At 34.8% G+C, this 26,571-nt stretch overlaps 1 protein-coding gene across 2 annotated transcripts in view; it reads right to left on the bottom strand.

The window, feature by feature from the left end:
* EPHA3 (EPH receptor A3) overlaps nucleotides 1-26,571 on the bottom strand; it is a 347,174-nt gene that overhangs the window by 246,278 nt on the left and 74,325 nt on the right. For both annotated transcript variants that reach the window (XM_029939160.1, XM_029939161.1), the window contains exon 3: nucleotides 3,782-4,442. In XM_029939160.1, coding sequence (XP_029795020.1) covers nucleotides 3,782-4,442 — 661 coding nt within the window. The remainder of the gene's footprint in view (nucleotides 1-3,781; nucleotides 4,443-26,571) is intronic.

Here is a 26,571-nt window from a genome sequence, read left to right as displayed (position 1 = left end):
TCCCAACAGTGATGATCCAAATCTCTCAATGCAAAGATTCTCATTATTAATGAACAAATTCCATTATTAATTTTGAAATACTCAAAATTAATCTCTCCTTCCTCTCCATTGTCAAAGTTCCTTGAACTCCCGGTAGAAGATTGATTGGTCTGCCTTGCATTAAAATTATTCATTTATGTATTTGTCTTTCATAGTAGATGGTAAGTTCCTGCTAGGTAGATACAATTCATCTATGTTTCCCCTGTGTCTAGCACATTATTTCTTTGTATTAATAGATGGTCAAAAACACTTATTGAATTAAACTTGGTAGACTTTTTTTTGGTATATCTAAGATGCGTAGTGATTTATATATCCAGATTTTATTAGCTATCTCTCAGGCTAAGCTTAGACTTCCCCAAATATGACATTTTTAGCTAGTAACTCTTCTAAACAATCTAGAAACAGAAAGATGTGGGAAATAAACTGAAATAGAGAAACCATACGTTAAAAGATTCTTGGTTACTTTATGCCAATTCTGTGGTCCTCCTCCTCTTTCGATTTGCAGTACTCTTAATTCCAGTAGAATCTTTGTCCTCGTGGGGTTTCTTGGTCTCTGTCACCACTGGACTAAATCACAGGGAAGCACTGTGGATTGAGGTTGAGACCGCAGTCTTTAGCATGAGACTGCCTGGTTTCAGATCTCAACTCCTACACTTATTAAAGAAACTAAGGCAAGATATTTAACCTGTGAAAGCTTTGTTCTCATTTTTTTGAATGGAGATAATATGTACCTATAGGGTATTTGGGGGGATAAAAAAGATAGCTCATGGACACGACTTGGCATATAACTACACTGTCTAGCATCTGGTAAATAATGAATGAATATTTAAGATAAGTTTTTGAGCTCTGATACAATGCTTCGAATGAATTTGGCATTCATTAAATATTTCTTTAAATAAAGTGAATGAGCCTTGTCTTTTGTGTTAGACAACTGAAAGTCTATTGCTGTTGATTATTGTGTTGTAAAATTATCCTTAGATGTTTAAAATCTAGCTACACATGTATTCCAAGTAGTGGGTATGTCAAGGTATTGTCTCCTTTTTTACTTAAAGAGCAAAACAATTTTTTTTGGAAAAACAAAATAAAACAAAAGTAATCTCATGAAATATATGAAGTCTGTTAAGCTACCTTTTCATTGGTCTCTTTTCTGGGGATTACCATTCCTCTGTGTGCCTGAATTGAGGTACTGCTGCTAAAATGTTGATTTGTGAGAGTCACAGCAAGCTACTCGGATCAGTCTATAAGCTTACTAAAAAGCCAACCAAAAACAGTTAAAATTAAAAAAAAAAAACCACAACAACTACAAGAAACACCAGCACCATCACTGACAACAACAGCAAAACTACAGGCTTTGAACCAGATACAGAACTAATTGGTTGAGTACTGGATTTTTTAAGATGTAGTATGATAATGCCCATACTGATATATTTAAATAAACATTTGTTAAATATGTAAATCAAAACAGAGTAGAATACCTCGACACACTGTTTAATATCCTGAATACAGAAAAATTTTGTTATTGAAAAGAATGGAAGCCAAAACTCACCTGTAAACATTAGCAAACCTCAAGACACAACCCTAAGACCACACACAACCTTTAAATTAGATCACTAAAGATCCATCCCTCTTCAAATTACAATCACATCTCACTTCATGGGTCATCTCTAGTTTTATTATAATTGTTGTTACTGATTTATTTTCAAGATCTTTTTCTTAAAATAATTTGCTGTTAGCGCATATGTACCTCATTCTGAAACTAGTATTTTCAGATGCCAAGATAGAAAGTCTATGGTAAATAGCATTATTATATGGAAAAGGTGCTCTGATATCCTTCAACATAATAAAGTACAAGCTTCAAAGACGCAAAACTTTGACATAACTGCTATCTCCAAGAGTAATCTTGACCTGGAACGCTATTCAATAGCATAGTAGTTACTTTAAAAAGTAGTTCAGTAAATTAAAATCAAGTTAAAACAGCAATTTTGAGTTCATTGTGAGTTTTCTGAATACAACTTAATGTAACTTCTTTTATGTGCTACTAGTTTGTCTTCAAGACAGCGCATAACATAGTTAATTATTTGTATGCTTTATTTCTATTAATACTTTCATATGATCCTATTTACCTCGCAGATACTTATTTTTCTATTCCTATAAATTTCAATATGATCATAAAAATATGAAAATTATTTTAAATCCAAACATCTAATGATTAGGTTTTTGCTCGATGTTACATTTTATGAGGTAGTTCTACATAATATTGATTTCTCTGAGAGGAAGACACATCTATTCCTGTGCTGGTGTGGATATCAGAGGCAAGGTCAGTAGAGACCAAATTAGAAAGAATGAACAATTTTTTAATTCCTCCTGAGCTAGGCCTGTATCATTTTATGTAAAATAATTCTCACAAATATTATATATCACAAATAATAGCACAGTGACAAAATACAATTCAAAGTGGATTATAAAGGCCATTGAGACTTCTTTCACTCGTGTATATATGTGAGCGGTATCTGCTATGCTGTTCCAGTTTTAGAACTTTTCAAACCATACTTGGGAACAATATTTCTGATGGTGCTTGCCAAGGATCTAAGTAACACGGAAAACTATGAGACTAGAGTATAGCCTTTGCTCTCATTAATGTTTTTTTTTCTATAGTCCGAGTCTATAGTCAAAAGCAAAACGCTATGTTCCATTCACATTGTTAGAAAGGTTAATTTGTATATAAAGTATATTCATTCATTTTTTCTGAATGTTTGAGATTGAGAATGGCTACAAAGAGAATACCAAATTCAACTCAGGTGCAGAGTATGACAGCAAACACAGGTAGTAAAAGATTAGATGTCAAGGCTTAAGTAAGTATTAAAATTCTCCTAAGTATTTATACATATTTTAATAATAATGTCAGTGTGTTCTTAAACACTAACTCTGCCTAATGCTAAATGAACAAATTTTTGGATTAAATGAAAGTGTCATCTGACATATTTTGTACAAAAAAAGGTTATCTTTTAATTTTACTTCTGTACATATAGAGTTTTAATACAATCCATTTGGTGGCAGAGTTCAGGTTCTTCGCTACTATATGAAGACTCGAATATGCAATACATCCTAAGCAGTGGTACACGTATTCTCCTGGGAAGTCTAAAGGGTCAAATCATGAATCAGGGTTATTTTTTTAATTACCCCTCTATACATCCTGGATTTTTAAATAAAATAATCTTTATTAAAGCACCAACACATTATAAGTAAATTTGTATTTGATGCACAGACACCACTGGAAAATATATTTTATAACAATGAAGTACATACCACTATGAGATAGAAAAGCAGTCAATGTAATATCTTACTCTGTTAGAATTAGATTACCTGATGGCCAATGGTGTTTCTTCCCTATACATAAAAGAGACACTGTTTTTTTTTTTTTTTTTCAGTTGATCCAGAGTTATACTTCCATGGTCACTGAATAGCAGAGAACACTTAAAAATAGCATATGTAACACCTCCAGTGGTGTTCAGGCCGGCACCACATAGTCAAACACATGAATATCTCTAAAACAAACTGTGGATCAACACATCAAGTGAGATAAATCTGGTGTATAAATAGACTCTTCAGTTTGAGGCATGTTGTTTGAGGCATGTTTTACTGCCAAGTGAGTTCAGGCTGTGTTCATTTCTTTCTATGACTCAACGATAATAAACCCACAGGTGACTAATACAACTCTAAGGGAAACAGAAAAGACACTTACCTTGGCACATAGAACCCCTTTCTTCATAGCCAGCATTGCACGAGCACTTGCCAATGGGCACAAGCCATTCACCTTCTGTACTGCAGTACATCCTGGGAGGATCTTCCTCCTTAGAATTGTTAACACAAGAACCTCTAACCTCCACCAGGGATTGGGAATCCATGGGTACTGTGTCTGGAAACATGGCCAGATTCTTCACCGTGAATGGGCACTTTTTGAAGTACACTCTCACAGACACCAAGGCGACACAGGCACCAACATCTTGAAATGCCAAATAAAATCCCTTTTTGTTGACAGGACCTACTTCTCTAATCTCAGTGTTGAGTTTAAGAATACGGTCCCCAAGATCCATTTGGGTGAAACTTTCATCAGCTGCAATGGTGTCAATCTTTGTAAACTGGTGTTCTCGGAATTTGACACCATGATCGTCATCAGACTCCATGTAGTACAAGTTGAAAGTTTCTTTGCAAGTTCCCAAAACCAATGGGATGCTATTGCAATCCCGTAGAGTAAACTTGAGCTCCACATAGATCTTCTGAGCTGAGTTCCTGGGGACCCAGTTTGTCCTCAGCCAATTATTTTGACTGTGATCCATGACATTGCACACCTGGTAAGTCCGGATGGGTGTGTAATGTTCATCAACACCACTGATCTCTTCCCACTGAAGAATCAAAGGAGAAAAAAAATGAGAGGCAGAGTTAAAGAAATAAGCACAATGAATAATAATGCATACAAGATGAGGGCGTTAATGGCATCTTAGGAAATAGAAAATATTTAAAGAGAAATTTTAGTGTTACCCATTAAAGATCATGTTACGGAACACCTCCATAACTTTCTTTTTGTAGGTTTATTATTTGCAAGTTTCTATAAATTCATCAACACTAAGTAATTCCAAATTTTGACTAACATATTTGGATTGTATTGTGGTTTGTCAGATATTCAGGAAAAAATTACCTAGCAAGTGGTTAAAACCATGCAAATATTCCAGTATCAACACCTCAAATCAGTTATCTCAAATAACATTATGAAATGGTTTTGTTATACATATATTTTACTGTGTTTTATTTCTTAGTTTGTTATTTAAAATGAGAATGAAAACTACCTCTGCCTACAATAAATCTTTATGCATCTTTTTCCAGCTTGGTCCAGAATTTAGTAAAATCAGTATCTACACATAACAAGGTGAATCTGAGTGATGTCATTACCACTTATCTTCAGGCATGACTTTTTTTTAATATAACCATTTCAAGGAATAGATGTTGGTGAACCATGAAAGAAAATCTGAAGTAAAAATACAAACATGCCTCCCCCCACCAACAAAATAAAAAACTAATAGCTATACACAGAAAGCATAAGATGTAAATGTAGTGAACATTTCAATTCTTAATATCTTTTACTCCCACTGAATTTTACACAAGCAAGATATAGGTATTTGGGTTTTTGTGTTATAGCAGTTAGGGTTCTCCGAACATAACATGTTTTCACTATAAAAACACTTAAAAAGTTTCAAGACTTTGTAGAACAGTGAAGCACTGCTTTCTGTGATCCTTAGAACAGGTCTGGGGAAGCTTTAAGCTAGCATCACATTTAGGTACTTAAGATTCTGCAACTATCATACCATCTGTTTCTAACTGCTACACCTGCGTCTACACTTTCTTTTTGCCATGCCCAATTTTGCCTAGTGCCACAGGAAAATATACTTTTTTCCATCTCATACTTGAGTTCAAAGCCTTCTATGGCTGCCTATTATCTGTACAAATAACTTCACACTCTAGTTTGGTATTGGCATTCTTCCATAAACTGATCCCAAAATACCTTTATATTTTTCTACAAGTTTGAATTGAGACTGGTGAATTACATGTTTCACTTATGCACATACTATGTTCTCATCAGTGTGAACTTTTTTACTGTTGTCAAAAGACATGTTAAATTTTCTTTTGTTAATGGTATAACCCCAACCTGACTGTGCTCTTTTCTCCTTGATGCATTCCATAACCCTGTCATTCTTAAGAAACATTCTGTACTATGTAATCCTTATCAAATGCCTTATGCATGTATAAATTTAATCCATGAGGCATGCTAAGATTAGTTTTGGTTTCCTATGCATTTGCTACACTTTGGACCTCTTCATAACCTCCATAATAGGCAGCACCCAACTTCATCTTTTGAGAGATGTATACAAATTATTATTTTCTTATAATGCATGTAGAAATAACTCAAGGGAGTGCAAATATAAAGTTCTTATTAGAGAATATATTTCAATTTTATAAAGAAATAAATAAAATTCTCATGAAACTCATTATAAAATGTGTTCCATTTTTTTCTCCATTGAGGGAGTTAATTTTTTTCATCACAAGTGACAAGTTTCCAATACTTAACTAAATTGATGGCACTTAAAATGTATGAATACTTTTCTATTTATATATATTAAAGACGCATAAGAGTTCCAATCCAAAATTCCAGCCACAAAATTAGATATAATATTAATTTATTGAATTGATGGTAACCACAAGCAATAAATACAACATTTATTTGGTCTTTGAAACACATTAAGAAAAATAAATCAATTATTTACATTAAATAAATCAATTATTTACATTAGAGTGTTTGAATTATCAAATCCAAAATGTGGACCTCACTAATGTAGTAAATACTTTAAAAACTTCCTACTCTCCCCTGTTCTTCTACCAACTTAAAAACAAAATAAAAACAAATAGAAAAAGAACTACTTATGCTAATAACTTTGATTATCCAGGGACTGAAATACAAGAGAGGTGCTCATTTTTTAGAAGCAAAATGGGCTTGACTTCATTGTCACACCAAATGTCCATCAAAGGAACAAATTTAGGTTGTTTTAGAAAACCCTAGAACTAATAGAAAAGATATATCTATATATTAAAATAAGAAATGAAAATGTTCCCACTATGCTTTTAATAATCATTAACATTTTCAAATATGCACTCTATGAATGTATTATACATGAAGCACTTAAGAAAAGCATACATAAGAGTCTCAGTTCTGAGAATTGTACACTGAGTTGCCTATAACAGTAAAGTCACAAAGCAAAATTCATCTGTATGTTTAATATAAGAAAAAATTTTTAAAAAATGAAGAGTTGGAACTCCAAAAAACTCTGATGTTAAAAGGTCAGTATTATGTGTAATCTTGTCTATTATTGTTACTACAGCTCTACAATGACATTGTAAAGAACTATGACATTGTACAGAACTAGCAAAAACTCCAGAGAATAAATGTTTTACATGGACAGTTTAAAGAATATTAGAACAAGAATATCATTATTTAAAAATAAATCAATTGACTTAAGAATTTTAGACCAAGAAATTTTTGTTGTTTTTTTTAAATCAAATAGATAGGAGTTTATATTTCAATGGATGAATCAGTTGCTAATCAATCCTCCTATGGTCAGTATTTTACTAAACATCAAACAAAGGGCAAGACTAGGGATTTTCATAATTTGAAGTAAAATATGACTTTAATTACAGAAATATCACTGTAGTTTAACATTTTTCTTCTCAGTGTTAATTTGGCAGGCTATCACAAGTCCTTGAATGCTACGGTATAACTTACAAGAAGATAATACAAACAGCACCAGCATGCCTTAAACATAAAAGGTTGCAAAGAGCAATTATCACTTCATTAATTTGTAATCAAGACCAAATTGCCTGGAAGTGATGGTGGCTTGCCCTCTGAGTCCACTGGCAAAAAGAGCAAGTTCCAAACCCTGGCATTTGCTGAGGACTACAGACAGCAGAAATAAAATCCCTAAATGAGCATTTTCCTCAACAGCAGCAGCAGCAACAGAAATCTCTAATTAAAGCTGTGGTTGCAATGTTTATACTTCATAAACTTGAAGAATGCTCATTCATACTCCAAGAACTAAAGTATAATGTTCATAATTTATTAGAAATACTATGTAGCCATAGTAATTGTCCCAAGAAAAACCTGGGGAAAGAAAATAGGCACCCTATAGAATTGGTGACATACAGAATGCTGTGGTAGAAAGAAAAGATCTTTACCTTTTTTGTCTTGATTTAAAAAACAAACAAACAAACAAACAAACAAACTCTGCAAGGGGTTTTCAGCAGTAATGTCTTCAGCAGAGGGAGATAGAGAACTAGAAAGAACTCAGTTTTTTCCCCTAACAGTCACATTCTCCAAAAGCAACAATTTTGATATTTAGCCTGGTCCCAGATTGGTACTCTGAGCTTTTATTATTAGACCAGAAAGGCCAGAGTTGAGTTCCTGGTTATTTTATTTTTATTTTTTCCAGTTATTTCAACCATTAGAAAATCATGTATCCAGACACTGTCTCACTAAAAAGGTCATTCTGTCACATATTCCCAGGAATATAAACATAGTAAACCTCCCCATTATCAAAACATAGAGTAGGATCCAAAGGAGGTAATTTACATTTTTCTAGATATAACTGTTCCTTGTCACTGAGTGAAACATATATTTTGGGAGAAAAACATATATTTTTAATAATTAATCAGTATTTAACCTAATAACTATCATTCTAAGTCCCAATTATAGTAATTAGTGATTTATACTCATTGATATTAATTACTCTCTTGTATACATTTTTAGTTACTTGATAATAGGAAGTTTACATTTTCTTTAAGAGAGGAGAACCTGCAATATATTGAATGCATAAGCTGACAGAATTTGGAAAATATTTATAAAGAAAAGAACTTTTCATGATTTACCTTATAAGATTTAAACGAGTTTCTTAGAAATTTGCAGATGACAATTAAAAAATGATCACCGATATTCTTAGTTTACAATATTATATTTGCATTTCAATGGTTAATAAAAAAACACATAATTCTGCACTTTACAAAATGCTAATGATTTTCTTGCACTCAAAACTTGCGTTAGATATTAAGTTGATTCATGCTATTCTTTCTCCACTCATATTTCTTGCTCCCATGTTTATTCCTCTCTGTAAACATGCATAGCCATTTTGAAATTCAGTGCTCATCCTAGAAATATTTGAAAATTTACCACACATCAGCATTTTATACGTGGAGATGCATAATCACTTACAGTACGAATGTCACTGTCAAGTGTCAGGCACAGCTATAGTTACAAAAATCGTATTTCCATTTATTAATAAATAGTCTTTTAGCTTATTCTGGTCTGACAAGCACATATGCATGCACACAGATACCTATTTCTAATAGTATTCTATAACAAGGTAAAGTAAGATAAAACAGTTGAAACAAATGGAGAATAGAATTGTTTGGTTTTTTAATTTGTCTCGCTGTCGATGTTGATTTTGGGTCAACCAGAGAATTACTTTCGTAACCGGGGACTGAAGAGGGAGATGGGGACTCATTGTTGAAAAGCCACCATGGGATAACAAGGTACGGGTTAGGGTCTAAGAATAGAAATACCCCAAAAAGGGCAGGCCAGGGATGGTATGACTGGTGATCTTAATAACAATGACTACTATCCACCCCACTACCCACTTTCAATTGCTAAGTGTATCACAAAAAATTGATAATCATCAAATTAAAATTGCCTTATTGGGGCTCCTGGGAGGCTCCGTCGGTTGAGTGTCTGACTTTGGCTCAGGTCATGATCTCCCAGTTCCTGGGCTCCAGCCCTGCTGTGCTGACAGCTCAGCACCTGGAACCTGCTTCGGATTCTGTGTGTCCCTCTCTCTCTGCCCCTTCCCTGCTCATGATCTGTTTCTCTCTGTCTCTCAAAAATAAATAAATGTTTAAAAAAATTTTAATAGCCTTATTTAAAGGGGGAAAACCATCCCAATTTGGGTAAAGTACACCAAAAATGGCTAAGAAACTAAGGAAGGAGTGAAAGGCCAGAGAATATTAATAAGGAAAGCCAACAAAAGATTTCGGAGAGTGAGACAAAGGGTCAGGACAGGGATGATGGAAGAGCCGTGCTTAGAACGCTCAGGAGTACTGGACTTGCCTTCATACTTCCTGTAGCTATGGTGAGCTGCAGGCTGTGGGGATCTGTGGGTCCCCCATCCGTACCTACCTCGGATCCTCTGTCTTCACGTTAGCCAGTACCTCACACACAAATCGTTCCATCTTCATGCTCAATCCTTCTCAGTTCCTTAAACCTCGAGACTGAGACAAGAACTAGAGTGGCCACAGATTGCCCATTTTGATTTGAGTCATCTTCCTCCCTGCTGAGATTCTGTGGCACACTGTGCTGACACCTCAGGACTGTTGCCACAGTGTTGCTCTGCACCTGTGGACAAGTGTGCTGTATTTCTGACCACATAGTCTGTCTAATTCCCTACATCAATGGTTTTTATTTCTGCCTTAACATTAGCCAGGGAGCCTTTTAAAAATGCAGCTTCATGGGTTTCTCTCCGAACTGTTTGTTTTTAAATTGTCTAGGCAATTCTAATGTATCCCTAAGGTTGAGAACCAATGTTATACATTCTTTGCCAACAGGATTATTAACCTCTGATGTCTACTTGACTTGGCTGCATACTCCAATACCATCTTCCAAGATTTATGAATCTCCTCCGAAGCTCTGTCTGAAGTTTCTAGATGGCACTGCCCCGTCTCTGTAGAATGGTCTTTTGCTCAGCCCCCATTCCATCTGTTTTAAGAGTTTAGATTTAAAAAAAAAAAGAGTTTAGATTTGCCAAGTCCCGGACATGCCTTAAAGAAGCTCACCTGAATAACCTCATCTTCTTTCTACCTCCCACAAAGACTGGTAAGATTCTGTTATAATGAGCAAAGTAAATCTAATCATGGTGTTCTCTTTCACATCTGGTGCAAATGCAAAGCGTGTGCATTACAAAAAGACTTAAACAGTGTGTGTGGGGGGGGATACCTTCAAGCACACAATTTCTCCTGGTATGGTTTTAGACATACTACTCTTCTTATAGTTTGCTATAGTTTAGTAGTTTCCTACTGTGATTTTCCGTGGTGATTTGTGATTTCTTAAGATGCCTAACAGTTTTATTAAATTCTAGATGCATTTGTTAAATATTTCTATGTAAAGCTTAGATTAGAAACCATGGATAGTAAGAGGACAAATAACATGTGATTTTTGGTCTCCACTTGATGCCGGAGGGAGAGGCAGAGGTGTCACATAAGGCAGATGCTGGTACACTTGCTCTTCGAGGTACTGCAAGGAGCTGTGGGGCAAGAAAGGATCTCTCCTGGAAGGAAAGCTGTGGGAAAACATTAAGAAAGAAGAAACAGACAGGTAATAAAGATAGAGCTTCTGCAGGTGGAAACACGGGGGCATACAAAGTGTGAGCAAACACAAAGATAGGTGCAGACAGAACTTGTTTAGGAATTGGAATCCAGTTTGGCTAGAACACAGGGCACTGAGCACTTGGTCTGTGGCAGTTGCTTAGAACAGAAAGGCCTGGGGTGCCTGAGTGGCTCAGTCATTTAAACATCTGACTTTGGCCCAGGTCATGACCTCATATTTAGTGAGTTCCAGCCCCACATTGGGCTCTCAGCTGTCAGTACTGAGCCTGCTTTAGATCCTCTGTCCCCCTCGCTCTCTGCCCAACCCCCACTCATTCTCATTTTCTCTCTCTCCCTCTCTCTCTCTCTTTCTCACAACACACACACACACACACACACACACACATATAAATAAACATTAAAACAAGAGGGGTGCCTGGGTGGCTCAGTTGGTTAAGTGTTTGACTGGTGCAGTTGAGGATCTCGCAGTCCCAGAGTTCAAGCCCTGAGTCTGGTTCTGTGCTGACAGCTCAGAGCCTGGAGTCTGCTTCAGATTCTGTGTCTCCCTCTCTCTCTCTGCCCCTTCCCTGGCTCACACTGTATCTCTCAAAAATGAGTAAATGTTAAAGAAAAACATAAAAGAAAAAAGAACAGAAAGACGTAGGCCAATTTGGAGATTGAATGACATGTCCCGACTTCATTTGCTACCGTAAAAAACCACTGATAAAAGGCACCTGGTTAGCTCTGGACTGGGAGTTGATTCTCCGAAGGAAAGAAGAGAGCTTTAGAAAAACCACTGCAAGGATCCAGAAGAGATGTCCTAAAAGATGGCCTCTGTTGAATGAAGGTACAAAGTACACTGAATATTTCCCAAATGATTATAAAAGAATGTAAGTTTTTCTTTTGAATGTATCCAGGATATACCCACGAGTGCAGAGAGTAACACAGCTCATTATACTAGAACTTTTCAGCTACTAAACTATATTTCAGAAAGATTTGTTTGTACTGAAAAGACTGTAAGCATCAACAGAAAAAACACTAAGGTGTGTGAACATATATTAATGCATTTTCTTTAAATTTTCTCTCATGTAATAGTGCTCTCATCAGATTCTACATATCTCCTTTTAAGAACATTGAATTTATATTTCTTGAATAACTACTGTGTGCCAAGCTCTATCTCAATAATATAGGAACGAAAGAGATAAACAATGTACCTGAACTTAAGGAACTTAGTATCTTTGTGTTATATCCATTGTTGTATCAACTTTTATTTTATAAAGAAATATTCACTTATTTTCTTATTCATTATTCTTCCTCCTCTACATAGTCTCTGGTTTGGCTCATCTCTCGCCTCACCCCACCCCCACCTCCACCCCAAACATCTAGCACTGTGCCTAAAATCAAGTAGCCAATTTACTAAATTTACTAAAATTAAATATGGAAGAATTTTAAAAATCAATTTGAATTGAATTGAAAAGTTTGAATTGAACTTTAAAAATCAATATTACGTATAATTATGTCTCATAGAGTGACCCTACTGAGTAAATATAAAACCCATTCTATGGTTCTAATTAATTTGGTAATTTAAAAAAAAAAAGAGGCAGGAAGTAAATTTCTAGGAATTATGTGTCAATAAATTTGTGATAATGGTTTGTAGAATAGATGGTGATAAAATTTTGGAAGATGAAAAAAAAACAAAGTCTTGGAGATTGTAGGGTGGCAATGGAAAAACTTTAAAAAATGATTCAAAATGCTTAAAAATCTACCATGAAAGTGACTTTCTAGTCAGAGGGACCAATTTGCAACAGATGTGATGTACCAAAATATAAAAAGTACCCATGGGGGAATCTATACAAATTCACCATTGTCAAAGTTTTCAATTTGAATTTACTTTTTTTACAAGGGATAAATGTCAGTATCAAAGGAAATATAGGAAAAGTCCAATTTGCATTCAAGTTTTGATTTTAACGGTGAAATATTTCTATTTATAATGTATAAAACACACAATTATGCTCTTCTTAGAACCTTAACCACGAAGTATACCATTATCTATAAAATTATTTCAGCAAAAAGGAGGTCATTATGGTTAAAAACAATTTAATAAACCATTTATCTATCCCTTGACAGTTGGAAAAATTGTTTATATTTATCAGAGATTTTCCCATTCTGTGTTCTTATTCACAAATAGCTAAATAACTTTACTTTTTATAGGATAAATTTCCCTTGAAAATTAGGAGTAGGACACTGAAACTATCATGTTTCCAATTCTTGGGAAAATGTTCAATCTGAAATTGTCCAATAAAAAGGTAATTTTAGAATTCAGAATAACTGCTTGGAAATAATGGGGGAGAAATTCCATGCCCATTGGTTTCACTTGTCTAGACTGAAAGCTGTGCTAAGATGGACATTTACAGAATTATTACAAATGGCCAACTACTTAGAAATTAATGCATAGCAGTGACAGCAGTACATTTCATATCAGTTGTGAGATTCATGTAATTTCCTGCTATGATAATGGGTCACAGCCACAGTAATTCATAGCAATTTATGATATACCTGTGGAGCACTCACAGTGACGGAAATGAAATTAACTCATGTCACTGTGGAACATATGCTAAGGTTTATAGATCTTCAGATAACGAAGTTTATTTTTAACACAATAAGTGTAATCCTTGAGAGCAATTCCCTGAAATGCAAGCTGCTTTACAGCAACCATTTTAAAGCTGCAGATTTCTTCTGCAATTCTTTTCACACGGGTGGCAAACTTACTTCACAGGAATATTTTTAATTCTTTATCCATCGATATCCTGGGGAGCCCAGATTAAGGGTCTAAGCTCTAGAGACAAAGAGACCCTGGATTTGAAACCTAGCTCATCTACTTAATAGGAAAATCCACCGACTATGATTTTTTTAAGTTTATTTATTTGAGAGAGGGAGAGAGGCAGAGGGAGAGAAAGAGGCAGAGGAAGAGACAATCCCAAGCAGCCTCCACGCTGTCAGTGCAGAGCTCCAATTTGGGGGCTCGACCCCACGACCTCTGAGATAATGACCTGAGCCAAGATCAAGAGTTGGAGGCTTAACTGACTGAGCCACCCAGGCGCTCCAGGAATGTATTTTAAATTCAAGTTTTCCTTGTTTCCTATTTTTTTTTAACTCATCCATCGTTTCTTCACATTTATTTAAAGGTCACCACCACTTGTGACAAGTGTATTTTGTTTTACTGTTTTGAAATTCAATAAATATGATAAATACAAAAGTTAACTGAATATTGAACTAGTTCATGCTTTTTTTATAAATGAGTCTGCTATGGGGCACCTGGGTACCTAGTCAGTTAAGCACTGACTTTGGCTCAGGTGATGATCTCACAGTCCGTGAGTTCAAGCACCACACAGGCTCTGTGCTGACAGCTCAGAACCTGGAACCTGCTTCGGATTCTGTGTGTCTCTCTCTCTGCCCCTCTCCCTCTTGCACTCTGTCTCTCTGTCTCTCAAAAATAAATAATAAGACAGGTGGTGGTGATGGTGGAGGGCACTTGAGGGGAAGAGCACTGGGTGTTGTATGGAAAACAATTTGACAATAAAATATTATGGAAAAATAAATAAATAAATAAATAAATAAATAAACATTAAAAAATAAAATAAATAATAAAACATTTAACAAAATAAAAAATAAATGAGTCTTCTATTTTTTATCTTTGATAAATTTGCTATTCTAGGTGGAGTAAATTTTTGCCAATAATATTTCACACTGTGCCAAGTACTACATATAATTTTATAATTGTATTAGACTTTGTACTTCAATTCCTTTCACTGTTCTTTTTTTAAATAAAAGGTATATAATCTATCTGCATAGCAGAGTAACAGTCATATTCTATAATAAAATAAAAATATACATTATTTTTACTATGCTTTTCTCCATACTGGTCAATGTGCAATGTCAAGTATCTCATGTCAGCAGAGAGATAATAATAGTTTCTTTCATATAGGATTATTCAGTTGTTTAATAGATGATATTAATAGTTAGTAAGTGCTTACATAGCTGTTACCTGCTAAGGAAGTAACACAAATATTTATCCAGCACTTACATACCACAAAATTATTTTCTGGTATTTCCATTACAATAAAGATGCAGAACTCAGGGTTTCCTGCCTTTGAAAATATTATGTTATAAAAACAGAAATATGGGTCTGCAAGTCTTAACATTAGACAGTCATTCATTTGTTCAACAGAAATCCATTGTAGGCCGTGTGCTCTTCTATACCCTGGGGACCTCCTCCCCTTCATGAAAATGATAAAAAGAAAGCCATCAGTGTTTTCATAGAACTTATCTTCTACTTGAGAGAAAACGAAAAGCACACACACACACACACACACACACAGGCATACACATGATATGTATGATGGTGATAATCATTACAAAGAAAAACAAAGATAAAAAAAGGTTAAGAGGAGAGAATACCACAAATGGGTATTTTAGATGGGGTAATCAGGCATAAGGTCTCATTTCTGCAGCCACCTGAATGAAGTGTGAAGCCAGGCCAAGAGAATTCTGATAGAGCATCTCAGGCTATGAGGCCAAAGGTGGTGGTAGAATCCAGCCAGAGCACAGAAGCCACTGTGTCTGAGACAGAGTGATCCAGGCATAAAGTGGTATAAGCTGAATACAGTAGTCTTTAGGTCATTGTTGACCACGTGATGGACTTTGGATTTTATTCTCAGAAAAAAAATGAGAATTCGGTAAAGGGTATGGCCAGAAGACTGATGTGATGTTAATACATGAAAAAATGAAGAGCTGCTGTGTAGGAAGTAAATTCTAAGGAGAAAAGGTCTAAGAGGTGAGATCATTAGGAGTTTATTATAATAGCTCAGGTGACAGAGGGCAGAATGTTATCGATGAGAGAGAGAGAATAGATCAAATTCTGGAAATATTTTGGTAGTAGAGCCAAAATACTTGATGATACATTGGGTGTGGGATATTAGAGAAGGGTGGAGAATGTAATATATCCATCAAAGAATGGCAACAACCAGTGTGAGGCCAGAGAAAGAGAATAGCAGCAAGAAGGTGGCATTTAGGCAAGAAATTTAAATATGAGTGTAATTTTTGACTAGTAAAAATGGATGAAAATGGAGAAAAGAGGAAAAGTAACACAATCCAGGCACAGGTAGAAATATGGGAAAATACTAAGTTTGGTTATCATAAAGCTGATAAATGAGCGATGACACTTCCTTGATTAATTCAGCACGTTTTTACTAAACACCTATTATACACTAGGTATTCTATTAAGTGCTGGAATTAAAGCAGCAACCAAGATGGTCTGAAATGTTTCTCTGTGGGGAGCTTACATTTTAGTGGAAGAGACAGACCAAAAACAAAACAAAACAAAGATAATGAGATTAAATTTATGTTTTCTTATATAGTGATATGTTTTAAGAAGAAACAATAAAGTATGCAAGGAGAGGAAACAGTTGTGTATGTTGGGAGGAAGTGAAGATTTTAAAACAAATGACCCAGGGGTCCCTGGGTGTTGGTTAAGTGTCTGACTCTTGATTTCAACTCAGGTCATAATTTCATGGTTTGTGAGTTTGAGCCCCACATAAGGCTCTGTGCTGACAGCATGGAGCCTGGTTGGGATTCTCTCTCTTGCTCTCTCTCTGCCCCTCTTTCACTCATGGGTGGGCACACATGCATGATCTCTCTCTCAGAACAGATTAAAAAAACTTTTAAAAAGTATTTTTAAAAAGGGACCCATATAGACCTTACCAAAAATGTTAAACACTTGAAAGGATGGCTTGTGGCAGAGGAAGACTTCCCTGATATTTGAGTAAAGAGGTATAGATGCATCAGGAGAGAGCATTCAAAGCAAAGGAAAAGGAAGTGGAAGGTCCCCAGGAGTGTATCTGGAGTAAAAAGCCACAAGGAGTAGATGTATGAAGTTCCTCAGAAGAGGGAGCAAAAGAGTATAACAGGGGAAGACTGGGGAAGTTAGAGGAGTTAGGGTACAATCTGGGGATCAGAGTAGAGAACTAATAAGACTCATACTTCATAGCCTCAATCTGACAGATCTACAGAGAAAACTAGACAATTGGAGAAGTGGGAGATGATCATGTGCATGGGTTGGAATGTAACTTAGATTTTTCACACCATTCGAGAAATTCCAATAAAGATCCGATTTAGCAACATCACTTTGACAAGAGTATAATAAAACCTTGGTTTGCGAGCATAATTCATTCTGGAAACATACTTATAATCCAAAGCATTCGTATATCAAAGTGAACTTCCCCATAAGAAATAATGGAAACTCAGATGATTCATTCCATAACCCAAAATATTCATATAAAAATGATTACAACACTGTAATACAATGCAAAATAACCAAGAAAATACAAAATATAAAGAAAAATAAGCAAATTAAACTGCACTTAACTTTGAAAATCTTCATGGCTGGTGTGAGGGAGACAAGAGAGAAGAGGGTTATTGTGTAGAATGACTTTCATTATCACTAATGGACACTAACTACAGTACAGTATTGATAAACCCTTGTCATACATTGTATTTAATGTAACTGGCAATAAGGTACCAGAGGAAAGGGTCTATATCTCCAGACATCCTGACCTAAAATGAAGCAAAACACTCCTAAGCTCACTCTTGAATGGAAAAGCAAAGGACCACCTATAGGTTCCCTGAGGTGACAAAAAATACACTAATGCCAGCTGTGCACACCTTCCAATGTTCTGGAAAATCACTGATTTCAGTCAAACACCATGGCCTGAGACCAAGCATGGGAGACCAACAATCATCCACAACTCCGCAGAGAGAGAGAAGAGAGAGAGAAGGATCATTGCCTCAGTTGTGATCATGTGATGTTCGGCATCATGTACTACTCATATTGTAAGACACTGCTCAGAACAAGTTACTCGCAATCCAAGGTTTTACTAAATTTAGGATTGATTGGAGGAGTCGATGAATTCCAAGCTATTGCGGTTAGTTAAAAGCGGGTGGTTTGGTCATTTTGTTCTTTATTGATTTCCAGCACTTAACACAGATTCACATAATCCATTCACTGAATGAGCAAATGAATGGGTTAATTCTTGAAAAAGAGTAATATTTCAGGAATAAGACCAAGACTTGGCAATTGATGGATATTTGGCTTGAGAAAATTAAAAACTGAAAATGACTCTGAGGTTTTAAAGCTAACATTTGATAATCCTATTGACCATTTTATGAGGATGTTACTGGTAATGGGCTTTCTCAGAAATGCATCATTATATCCCTTCAAAAGCCTTGCACAGCAGGTGCTATTATCAAGTAATTCTAGAGATGAGACGAAGGAAGGCTTAGTATGAGATTCAGCTACTTGCCCCAAATTGGACAGCTGGCAAATGGTGGAGCCTAGACTCAAACTCAGAACACTTCCATTACAAAGCCTTACCTATTTTCCACTCATTTGTGTTGATGAATTGGAAATAATGTCATTAGCAGAGACAGGCAGTGATATAGGTAGGAAAAGTTACAGGAAGAAGAGGAGAAGTTTTGCTTAATATAAGCTAAGTCTAACATGTCAACATGAAAAGCAGACAAAGACATTTTCAGAGGATAGAAAGGTCATCTAGAAGTCATGGGGGAAAAAGGGTGGAAGAGTAGAAACCCAGATTTTGAAGTTGCATAACTGAATCTTTGGTAATGGTTACAATGATTAAAAAAGAAAAGGAATTTTAGAAACCATATTTGAAGTGCTTATGTTTAGAGGTTAGGAAGAGCTGATGAAAGAAATGAAAGTTTTATAAAAATTGCTCTTTCAAAGCATATGTATTAAAATCATCTCCACATCAAAATGGTCTTCAGGTATGGTAAATACTGCTGGAAGAGGAGCATTTATAGAGGTAGGATTAGAATAGGTAGAAAACAAGGCAGAAAAAGCTAACTGACTAACAAGTCAGGAGGGAATTTCAAGAATATTAAAATTTAATATGAATAATAAAGTAAAAAGTATAAGGTCTAAGAAGAATGAACTAGTAAACAGAAGGATATCGCTTGACTTGGTGACTTATAAAAATGTTTTTTTGTTAGTTTGTTTTTAGGTAGCAGAGGTGTTTCCAATTTTTTTTTTAATTTTTTAATGTTTATTTATTTTTGAGAGACAGAGACAGAATGGCAGAGAAAGAGAGGGAGACACAGGCTCCAGGCTCCGAGCTGTCAGCACAAAGTCCAGTGTGGAGCTTGAACCCACCATGAGATCATGACCTGAGCTGCTGATATCGGATGCTTAACCCACTGAGGCACCCAGGTGCCACAGGTGTTTCCTAAACTTTGCAAAATGAAAGAGAGTACAACAAAGAAGTTGTTGAAGGAGTAACCACAACTTTTAGAAAGGCATTTTATTGTTGAACAGAAAAGATTCAGTGATCCCATGGATACAGGGCTTGGAATAAACCATTTACCACATAGAGACCTTGAGACTTTCTTTACAAAAAAAGAAATTGACATCTGGAGATAAAAATGCCTAATGTCACAATGCTAATAAGGGTCCAACCTAGGCCAAGCAAGATTCGGGTCTTATGCTCAGTCCTATATTAGTGTCAATACACCATACTACCTCTACAAGACAGAAAAGACTGATTTTAGTTTCAGTTTTGGTAGAATTCTGATCCACAACTAATCTATAGAAATTTCAACTGTAAATTCTCTTCGGTTAATGGCAAAGATTAAAGAGTTTGAAACAAATGCAGGAACATGGTATTGCTATATTTGTAGATGAAACCTGTTGTGTTATTTTATAGTATGCTTATACATGTTTTGAAATATTAGTATTTTTTTTTAAAGAAAAGCTACATTTCTGGAAGAATACTTCAGAACAGACTTAACTCTATTTCAATTGTGACTTAAAGATAATTGTAAACAAAATAAATGAGGTAAATATTCCACTATCAAAACTACCATATGATCATATATGTCCTACAATATATAGTGTATAGTGTTTCACATCCCAAAGTGGACGTTATTAGAAATACAAACAATGAAGCACATGGGATGTTAAATACCCATACGCTCAGGATTAGAAATAAAGTGTAATACATGGGATGTTCATAAAATTTTAGAGATGAATGAAAATTTAAACATTTTGAGCATGGAGAAATGGTCCAGTATTATTTCCCTAATATTTATATAGCAAGCAAACATACTGGAAGTAACATAAAACTGAAAGGTGTATATTCAGAATATTATTATGTGTATAAAATTTTTCAGAGAAAAAGGAATTGATCTAAATAAAAAGAATTGGGAATTTTTTCTAATGACAAATTAAATTGTGTAAAATGGATTTATCAAATTGTAATGACTATTCCCACAGTAATGCCAAGATCATTAACCGTTGGGGAAATAGCTAATGATTATCATCAGAGCAATTTTGAACTTTAAAAAAAATTGAATCCAAAAATCACAGCCAATCACAGTCCTTATTTGCTGTGTATACAGTTTGACCAATTATTTATATGTGGTATCTCAGATGTTCCCATATCTTGTAAATGGCCCACATAAAGAAAAAGTATTCAAAAGAATTTATTCTGTGGTTTCAATAATCTATTAATATAAACTACAATGTTGTGCCGCTATACCCCTATTTGCTATCCAAACTAATTTTTGTTCGCCTTTCTACAAAATATTTCTGAGAATATCCACACATAAATTCAAAGTTTAGGTATAAATGATAGAGTGTCAAGATATACTTATTTGAAAATGCTTTTCTAAATTCTGCTTCTAATTTTACAACTGATGATCAGCTCTGATCTCCTGATCAAATTAGGCTAAAGCTAATATATTTTAAAACAGTTGCTTATGCTAGACTAGAAGCAGGATGGTTCCCAATATTGTTTTCCTAATATTACATCCCTCCAGAAGGCTCTCACATCCAGAGCTATTTGGCATGTAAAATGGTAACATGTGCCAATTTGTTTGCATTATGATCCCCTCCAAAACATAGAACCCAAATCAATTCTTGATAATGAAATCGGATTATAGTATTGTATCAAAGGAAGCTAGTACACCTGAATAAGTACACCTTGAAAGAAAATATTCTGGGGGGAGGCTCTAGTCAATGATATATTCTTGTTATTGGTGAGCTAATTCCTAAATCCCACAATCATTTAGGTTGTTATAAACACCATTCAGTATTTATTTTCTATAGTATTACATACTATATATTATTATATGTGAATATACTATTTTATAATATATAGTGTTGATTTTATACAGTGTATTTTACCTTTATTCATATTTATTATCATAGTTTATGGCTCTCAAATATTAGCCTTGTTATTTTGAAGACAATTAACTCTTTATTCCTATAAATCTGAATCAAAGTGGGTCAGGAGTACAATATTTTTAATATCAACTATCATCCAATAGGTGTCGAATGTAAGTTAATGAATGCTACACGGTGCAATGTGCTTTCTAGAACAGATGCCTAGGAGTCTCTTCTTGGATTGTGGTGTTCTTTCCCCAAGCTTGACTAGTCCCCAAAACAATCACGCCCTGAATACTTTTTATTGAGCAGATATTTTTTCTGAATTCTTGATATCTGTAATTTAATATTATCCTCCTAACTAATCTAATGGGTAAAGAGTATTAATATCTTCTTCCTATCAATAAGGACACTAAACTTCCAAAAGATTACAGAAGATCTTGTTGACACACTCTAGGAAGTGACAGAGAGGAGGTGTAAACTCGGGCAATCTAGCTTAGAGATTGCACCCATTATCACACTTGTCTGTTGATTTGGTTCTGCTTATCCTACTTTTTTTCTGGTTTTTATTATTATTTGAGGGGGAGTGCAGCTCCCAAAGACACTCCGTGCCACAGTTCCACTTAAATAGGAATCAAAAATTTCTGTTTTCCCTGCTCTGCTGCTTCCTAGTGCCCACTAGCTACTCTTTGATCTTCAAGTCCCAATCCATATGGTGCCTTGGCAGTGAAGATTTTTCCCTCTCCACTAAGACTGAGTCACTCGTTCCTAAGCTCTGCACTTGCATCACATCCTAAATAGTTCTAGTCTTACATATATTACCTCCTACTACACTGATTTGCTTAAACATTTTTCTCCAAAGAGGTTACATTTTCCCCTCAGGTAAATTTATACGATCTTTAAGAGTACAAATTCTCGGTGTAGCTGCAGAATCCAGGAGTGTTTGAAAATTTATGTATTTGCAGGGGCAGATCATACGAAAGTATAAAGCTAGCTGAGCACAACCAGGACTCAGAACTGTGGTGAGCTAGAAAGTATATTGATGACCTAAAGAAATTACACTTTAATTTTTCATAAACACTCCTGTCTCCTAATTATAATAATACCTAGCAGGGTTCATCCAATAAATATTTGCTCACCTAATGAAGGAAGAACATTATATTTTAAATTGTTCCAATGCAAAGAACAAATGGGTAAGCATTTAACTATGTGCTATAGGCTAAATTGTGTCCCACTCAGCACCAAATCCATAGGCTTGAAGTCCTAACCCCCAGGACCTTCAGATATACCTATATTTGGAGATAGGTCCTATAAATACATGGTAACATTGAGATCTTTAGGGCGGTCCATAATCCAGCATGACTGGGGTCCTACTAAGAAAAGGATATTTGAACACAGACATATATAGGGGAAAGGCTATGGGAAGACAAAGCAAGAAGACTTTGTAAGTAAGACTCTGTAAGTCAAGGAGAGAGCCCTGGTACAGATTCTTCCCTCATGTCCCTTGAAGAAACCAACTCTGCCAACACCTTGATCTTGGACTTCTAGCCAGTAAGAAAATAAATTCCTGTTGTTTATGCCACCCAGTCTGTGGCACTTTGTTATGGAAGCCCTAGTAAAGACTACACCATGAAATAACATTGTGAAAAATTGAAAATTATAATATTTCAAGTAAAAGTTTTTTAGGTACCCAGTTAATTGGTTGATGTATTATATTGTTCTCCAAAATGTCTGGGTTAATGTTTTCAATAGATGTGTCTGGCAAACAAAGAGTTTTGAAGCAAGTTAGAAAAGGAATTTAAACCTTTTTATTATGATCATGCCAGCCCCCCCAATTAAACATTTTTATTTATTAGCTTCTAGCAAGGGCTAAAAAATAAGGTAGGTTAAGGTAAATGTGAGCTGATTTCAATGAGATATAGAAAATTTTAAAAAAGAAGCAGATACACCCTATGGGGTGTCATGAAACAGTTAAGTAGTAAAACCTTGAGTTGCTACAGATGGAGGATGTTTAATAGTGTGCACAGGAAGTAGTTTAGAGTCCAAGTTTCTACACAATGAGAGACCTGTTTTCAGCTAAGACCTAATGTTGAAATTATGCTTCCAAATAAAAGTAGCTGAGGTTAAAATTTGTTTTTCATTATTATATTTGGGTAGAAAATAGTAGGGCTACTGCACAATGGAAGGCATATATAAATAATAAATTATAGAACACACTAGGCAAAATTAATGTCTTCTCTTGATCTCCATTGTTATAAAAAAAGTGATTTTTTTAAAGAGTAGCTGATATAAAAATATTGCAAATGAAAGCAAGTGTTCTTTTTTGTAATAAAAGTAACTGAGTCAGGCAATGAACAACTCAAACTAACATCATCTGGAAATCATGACCTTACAAAAAAAAGAAAAGTCAAAACAGCTAGGTCTTTTAGTATAGTTTCCAATAAAATACTTGGAATAAAGGATTGGACATTATACCAACGCAATAAAAGATATCAGAATAATATCAGAATCTCACTTTGTATCAGATAAACTTATGGTATACTTCCTACTTCATAACATAAGACCAAGCCTTCTTGTTTGGTCATACCCATACTCAAGAAATACTCAAATTTATTCCCTTCAGAAATTTTTAACATCTTCTAAACAGACTGGAATCCATTCAATTACTATACTCCAGGCAACACCAAATGAAGAAAAAGTTTCTACAGGCACCCTCCTACACTGTTTTTGGGAATGTAAACTGGTGCAGCCACTCTAGAAAACAATGTGGAGGTTCCTCAAAAAATTAACAATAGAACTCCACTATGACCCTGCAGTAGCACTGCTGGGGATCTACCCAAGGGATACAGAAGTGCTGACGCATAGGGGCACATGTACCCCAATGTTCATAGCGGCACTTTCAACAATAGCCAAATCCTGGAAAGAGCCTAAATGTCCATCAACTGATGAGTGGATCAAGAGGATGTGGTATATATATATACAGTGGAATACTACATGGCAGTGAGAAAGAATGAAATCTGGCCATTTGCAGCAACATGGATAGAACTTGAGGGTGTTATGATAAGTGAGATAAGTCAGGCAGAGAAGGATAGATACCATATGTTTTCACTCATAAGTGGAACAGGAGAAACTTAACAGAGGACCAAGGGGGAGGGGAAGGGGAAAAATAGCTGGGGAGATGGAGGGAGGCAAACCATAAGAGACTCTTGAATACTGAAAACAAACTGAGGGCTGATGAGGGTGAAGGAGAGAAGAAAAGAGGGTGATGGGCATGGAGGAGGAGACTTGTTGGGATGAGCACTGGGTGTTTAATGGAAACCAACTTGACAATAAACTATGAAAGAAAAAAGAAAACAAAAACAAAAACCAAAACAACAAAAAAAGAAAAAGTGTCTAGAGGAGGAAGATAAATTAATAATAAGCTTTGTCAAATGCTCCTACTAGATAAGAAAGATGACAGCTGAAAACTGAACCACCACATTTGGCAACATGGCTATCATCAGTGTGCCTATTACAGAAGGAGGCTTTAATTGGCTTTTATGCCTTCTAAATCTATTTGTTTCTTCAACAACATTTCTTGAAGAAATATTAAATGCTGGCACTAAACTGGTAACAGAAAAATAATGAAATCTATTTATCTTCATAAGACAAATCATTAAATCAGAAAACAAATGAAAACCAAATGCCCATTAAAACCCTGTATTTCTTCAGATTGCTTGTTTTTATTTAGGATATACTAATTGCATAATTTAAAACACTTAAAATTGTCAAACAAAACAGATTGAGGTGTTTAGGATTTTTTTTGTGTGTGTTAATTAATATACAATAGATTTATTTTCCAACAAGCCAAGAGAGTTGCTATACTGCATTCTTCAACCCAGTTCTTTAGGTGATGCCACAGAGCTATGTCATGGTCAATTATCTCAGATAAGTGCCTACAGTGACAAGACGGCTACTTAATTTAGCCTTCTCATACACAGGCAAATGCACACAGACAATACACATCAATAAATATTTTCTCTGATAGTTACCAATTAATTCTAGGAATACATAATCAAAACAAGGTGATGTTTTTAGAATTATACTGATATTACAAATTAAATTCATCACTTTATTGAAATTAATTAACATCTACTTCATAATTACATTATTCATGAACGTTCATGTCACTTTACCAATCTCTATCCTCATATCTTATTCAATTAAATGATATTATGCATTTACAATTTTAAAACACTAATTTGATATAACATAGTAATGGACTTTTAAAAAGTAATTCAACAATGGGAAGGTATGCACGTGAGAATAAAAATTAAAGTCTATAGTACCCCAAAAGAGTACATTTACCATTGGAAGTAAGAATTTAAACCACATGCTGTTGTTAAGTCCAATATACTTTTATGATTAATATAAATATGAATAAAGAATTTTAATTTCATTAGAAAAGGAGAATAAATAAAGCAGCATTTTGTATGGCGTAACTCAGAGCTCTACAAAAATGGACACATAGAAACTAAAAAATTCAAAACATAGCTCAGGTAACAAAAAAAATTAAAAAATTCAACAAACAGGTGTATACCGTATCATTTCCTTGGTTTAAAAAGTCTTTGAAATGTTATCTTTCTACACAGTGGAATTTTCTATAGAATTCCCCATACACAACATGTTTTTCTATTGTCATTTTCCTAAACACTGAACATACTGTGGAATCAGTACTGCTGTGCTGAATGAAACTGTAAAAAGCACCAGCTGGCTGTATTCAGAATGGCACTTGTCCAGGTCTCAAATGTCTTATTTATATACAATGGAATTCTGCCAGCTGTTTAATATTTAGGGCTAATAAATGTAATTGGCAGTACTACACAAGCACAACTAACAAAATATCAGAAAATACTTCTCAATGTGAAGTTTGACTTGTTCTCATTTCACATAATTCAATTTGTGACAGTGGAAAATAAGTTTAAGCAATTTTTCTTTTGAAATAATAAAAAACTTTTAAAGAAAAAAATGTAAATGAAGCTGTAGGTGAGTTGTAAGCTTACCATCTGGTCTACATTTTATTAAACCAGGGGAATATATTGATAGACAAAGTTTATACTATTATACGGATGAACAGAGATATTTAGACAGGTCCCTATGCCTCTTAGACAAGGTAAAAGTTATTAAGTCCTTCAGGAAATCACAATCTAGTGTCAAAATAAATTAATATTGCATGAAAATACAGTAAGATTTTAGCAAAAGAGGTTTACATAAAGCGTAATATGGAGCCTCTAAATGTACTAGTCAAAATTTAATATTGTGAGTAGATTTTTATTTCTAGTAACAAACAGTAAACATGTATCGCT

Source organism: Suricata suricatta, chromosome 5 (assembly GCF_006229205.1).
Source record: "Suricata suricatta isolate VVHF042 chromosome 5, meerkat_22Aug2017_6uvM2_HiC, whole genome shotgun sequence".
In the NCBI taxonomy this organism is placed as follows: domain Eukaryota; kingdom Metazoa; phylum Chordata; class Mammalia; order Carnivora; family Herpestidae; genus Suricata; species Suricata suricatta.
This window is presented reverse-complemented; position numbering and strand designations above follow the sequence as displayed.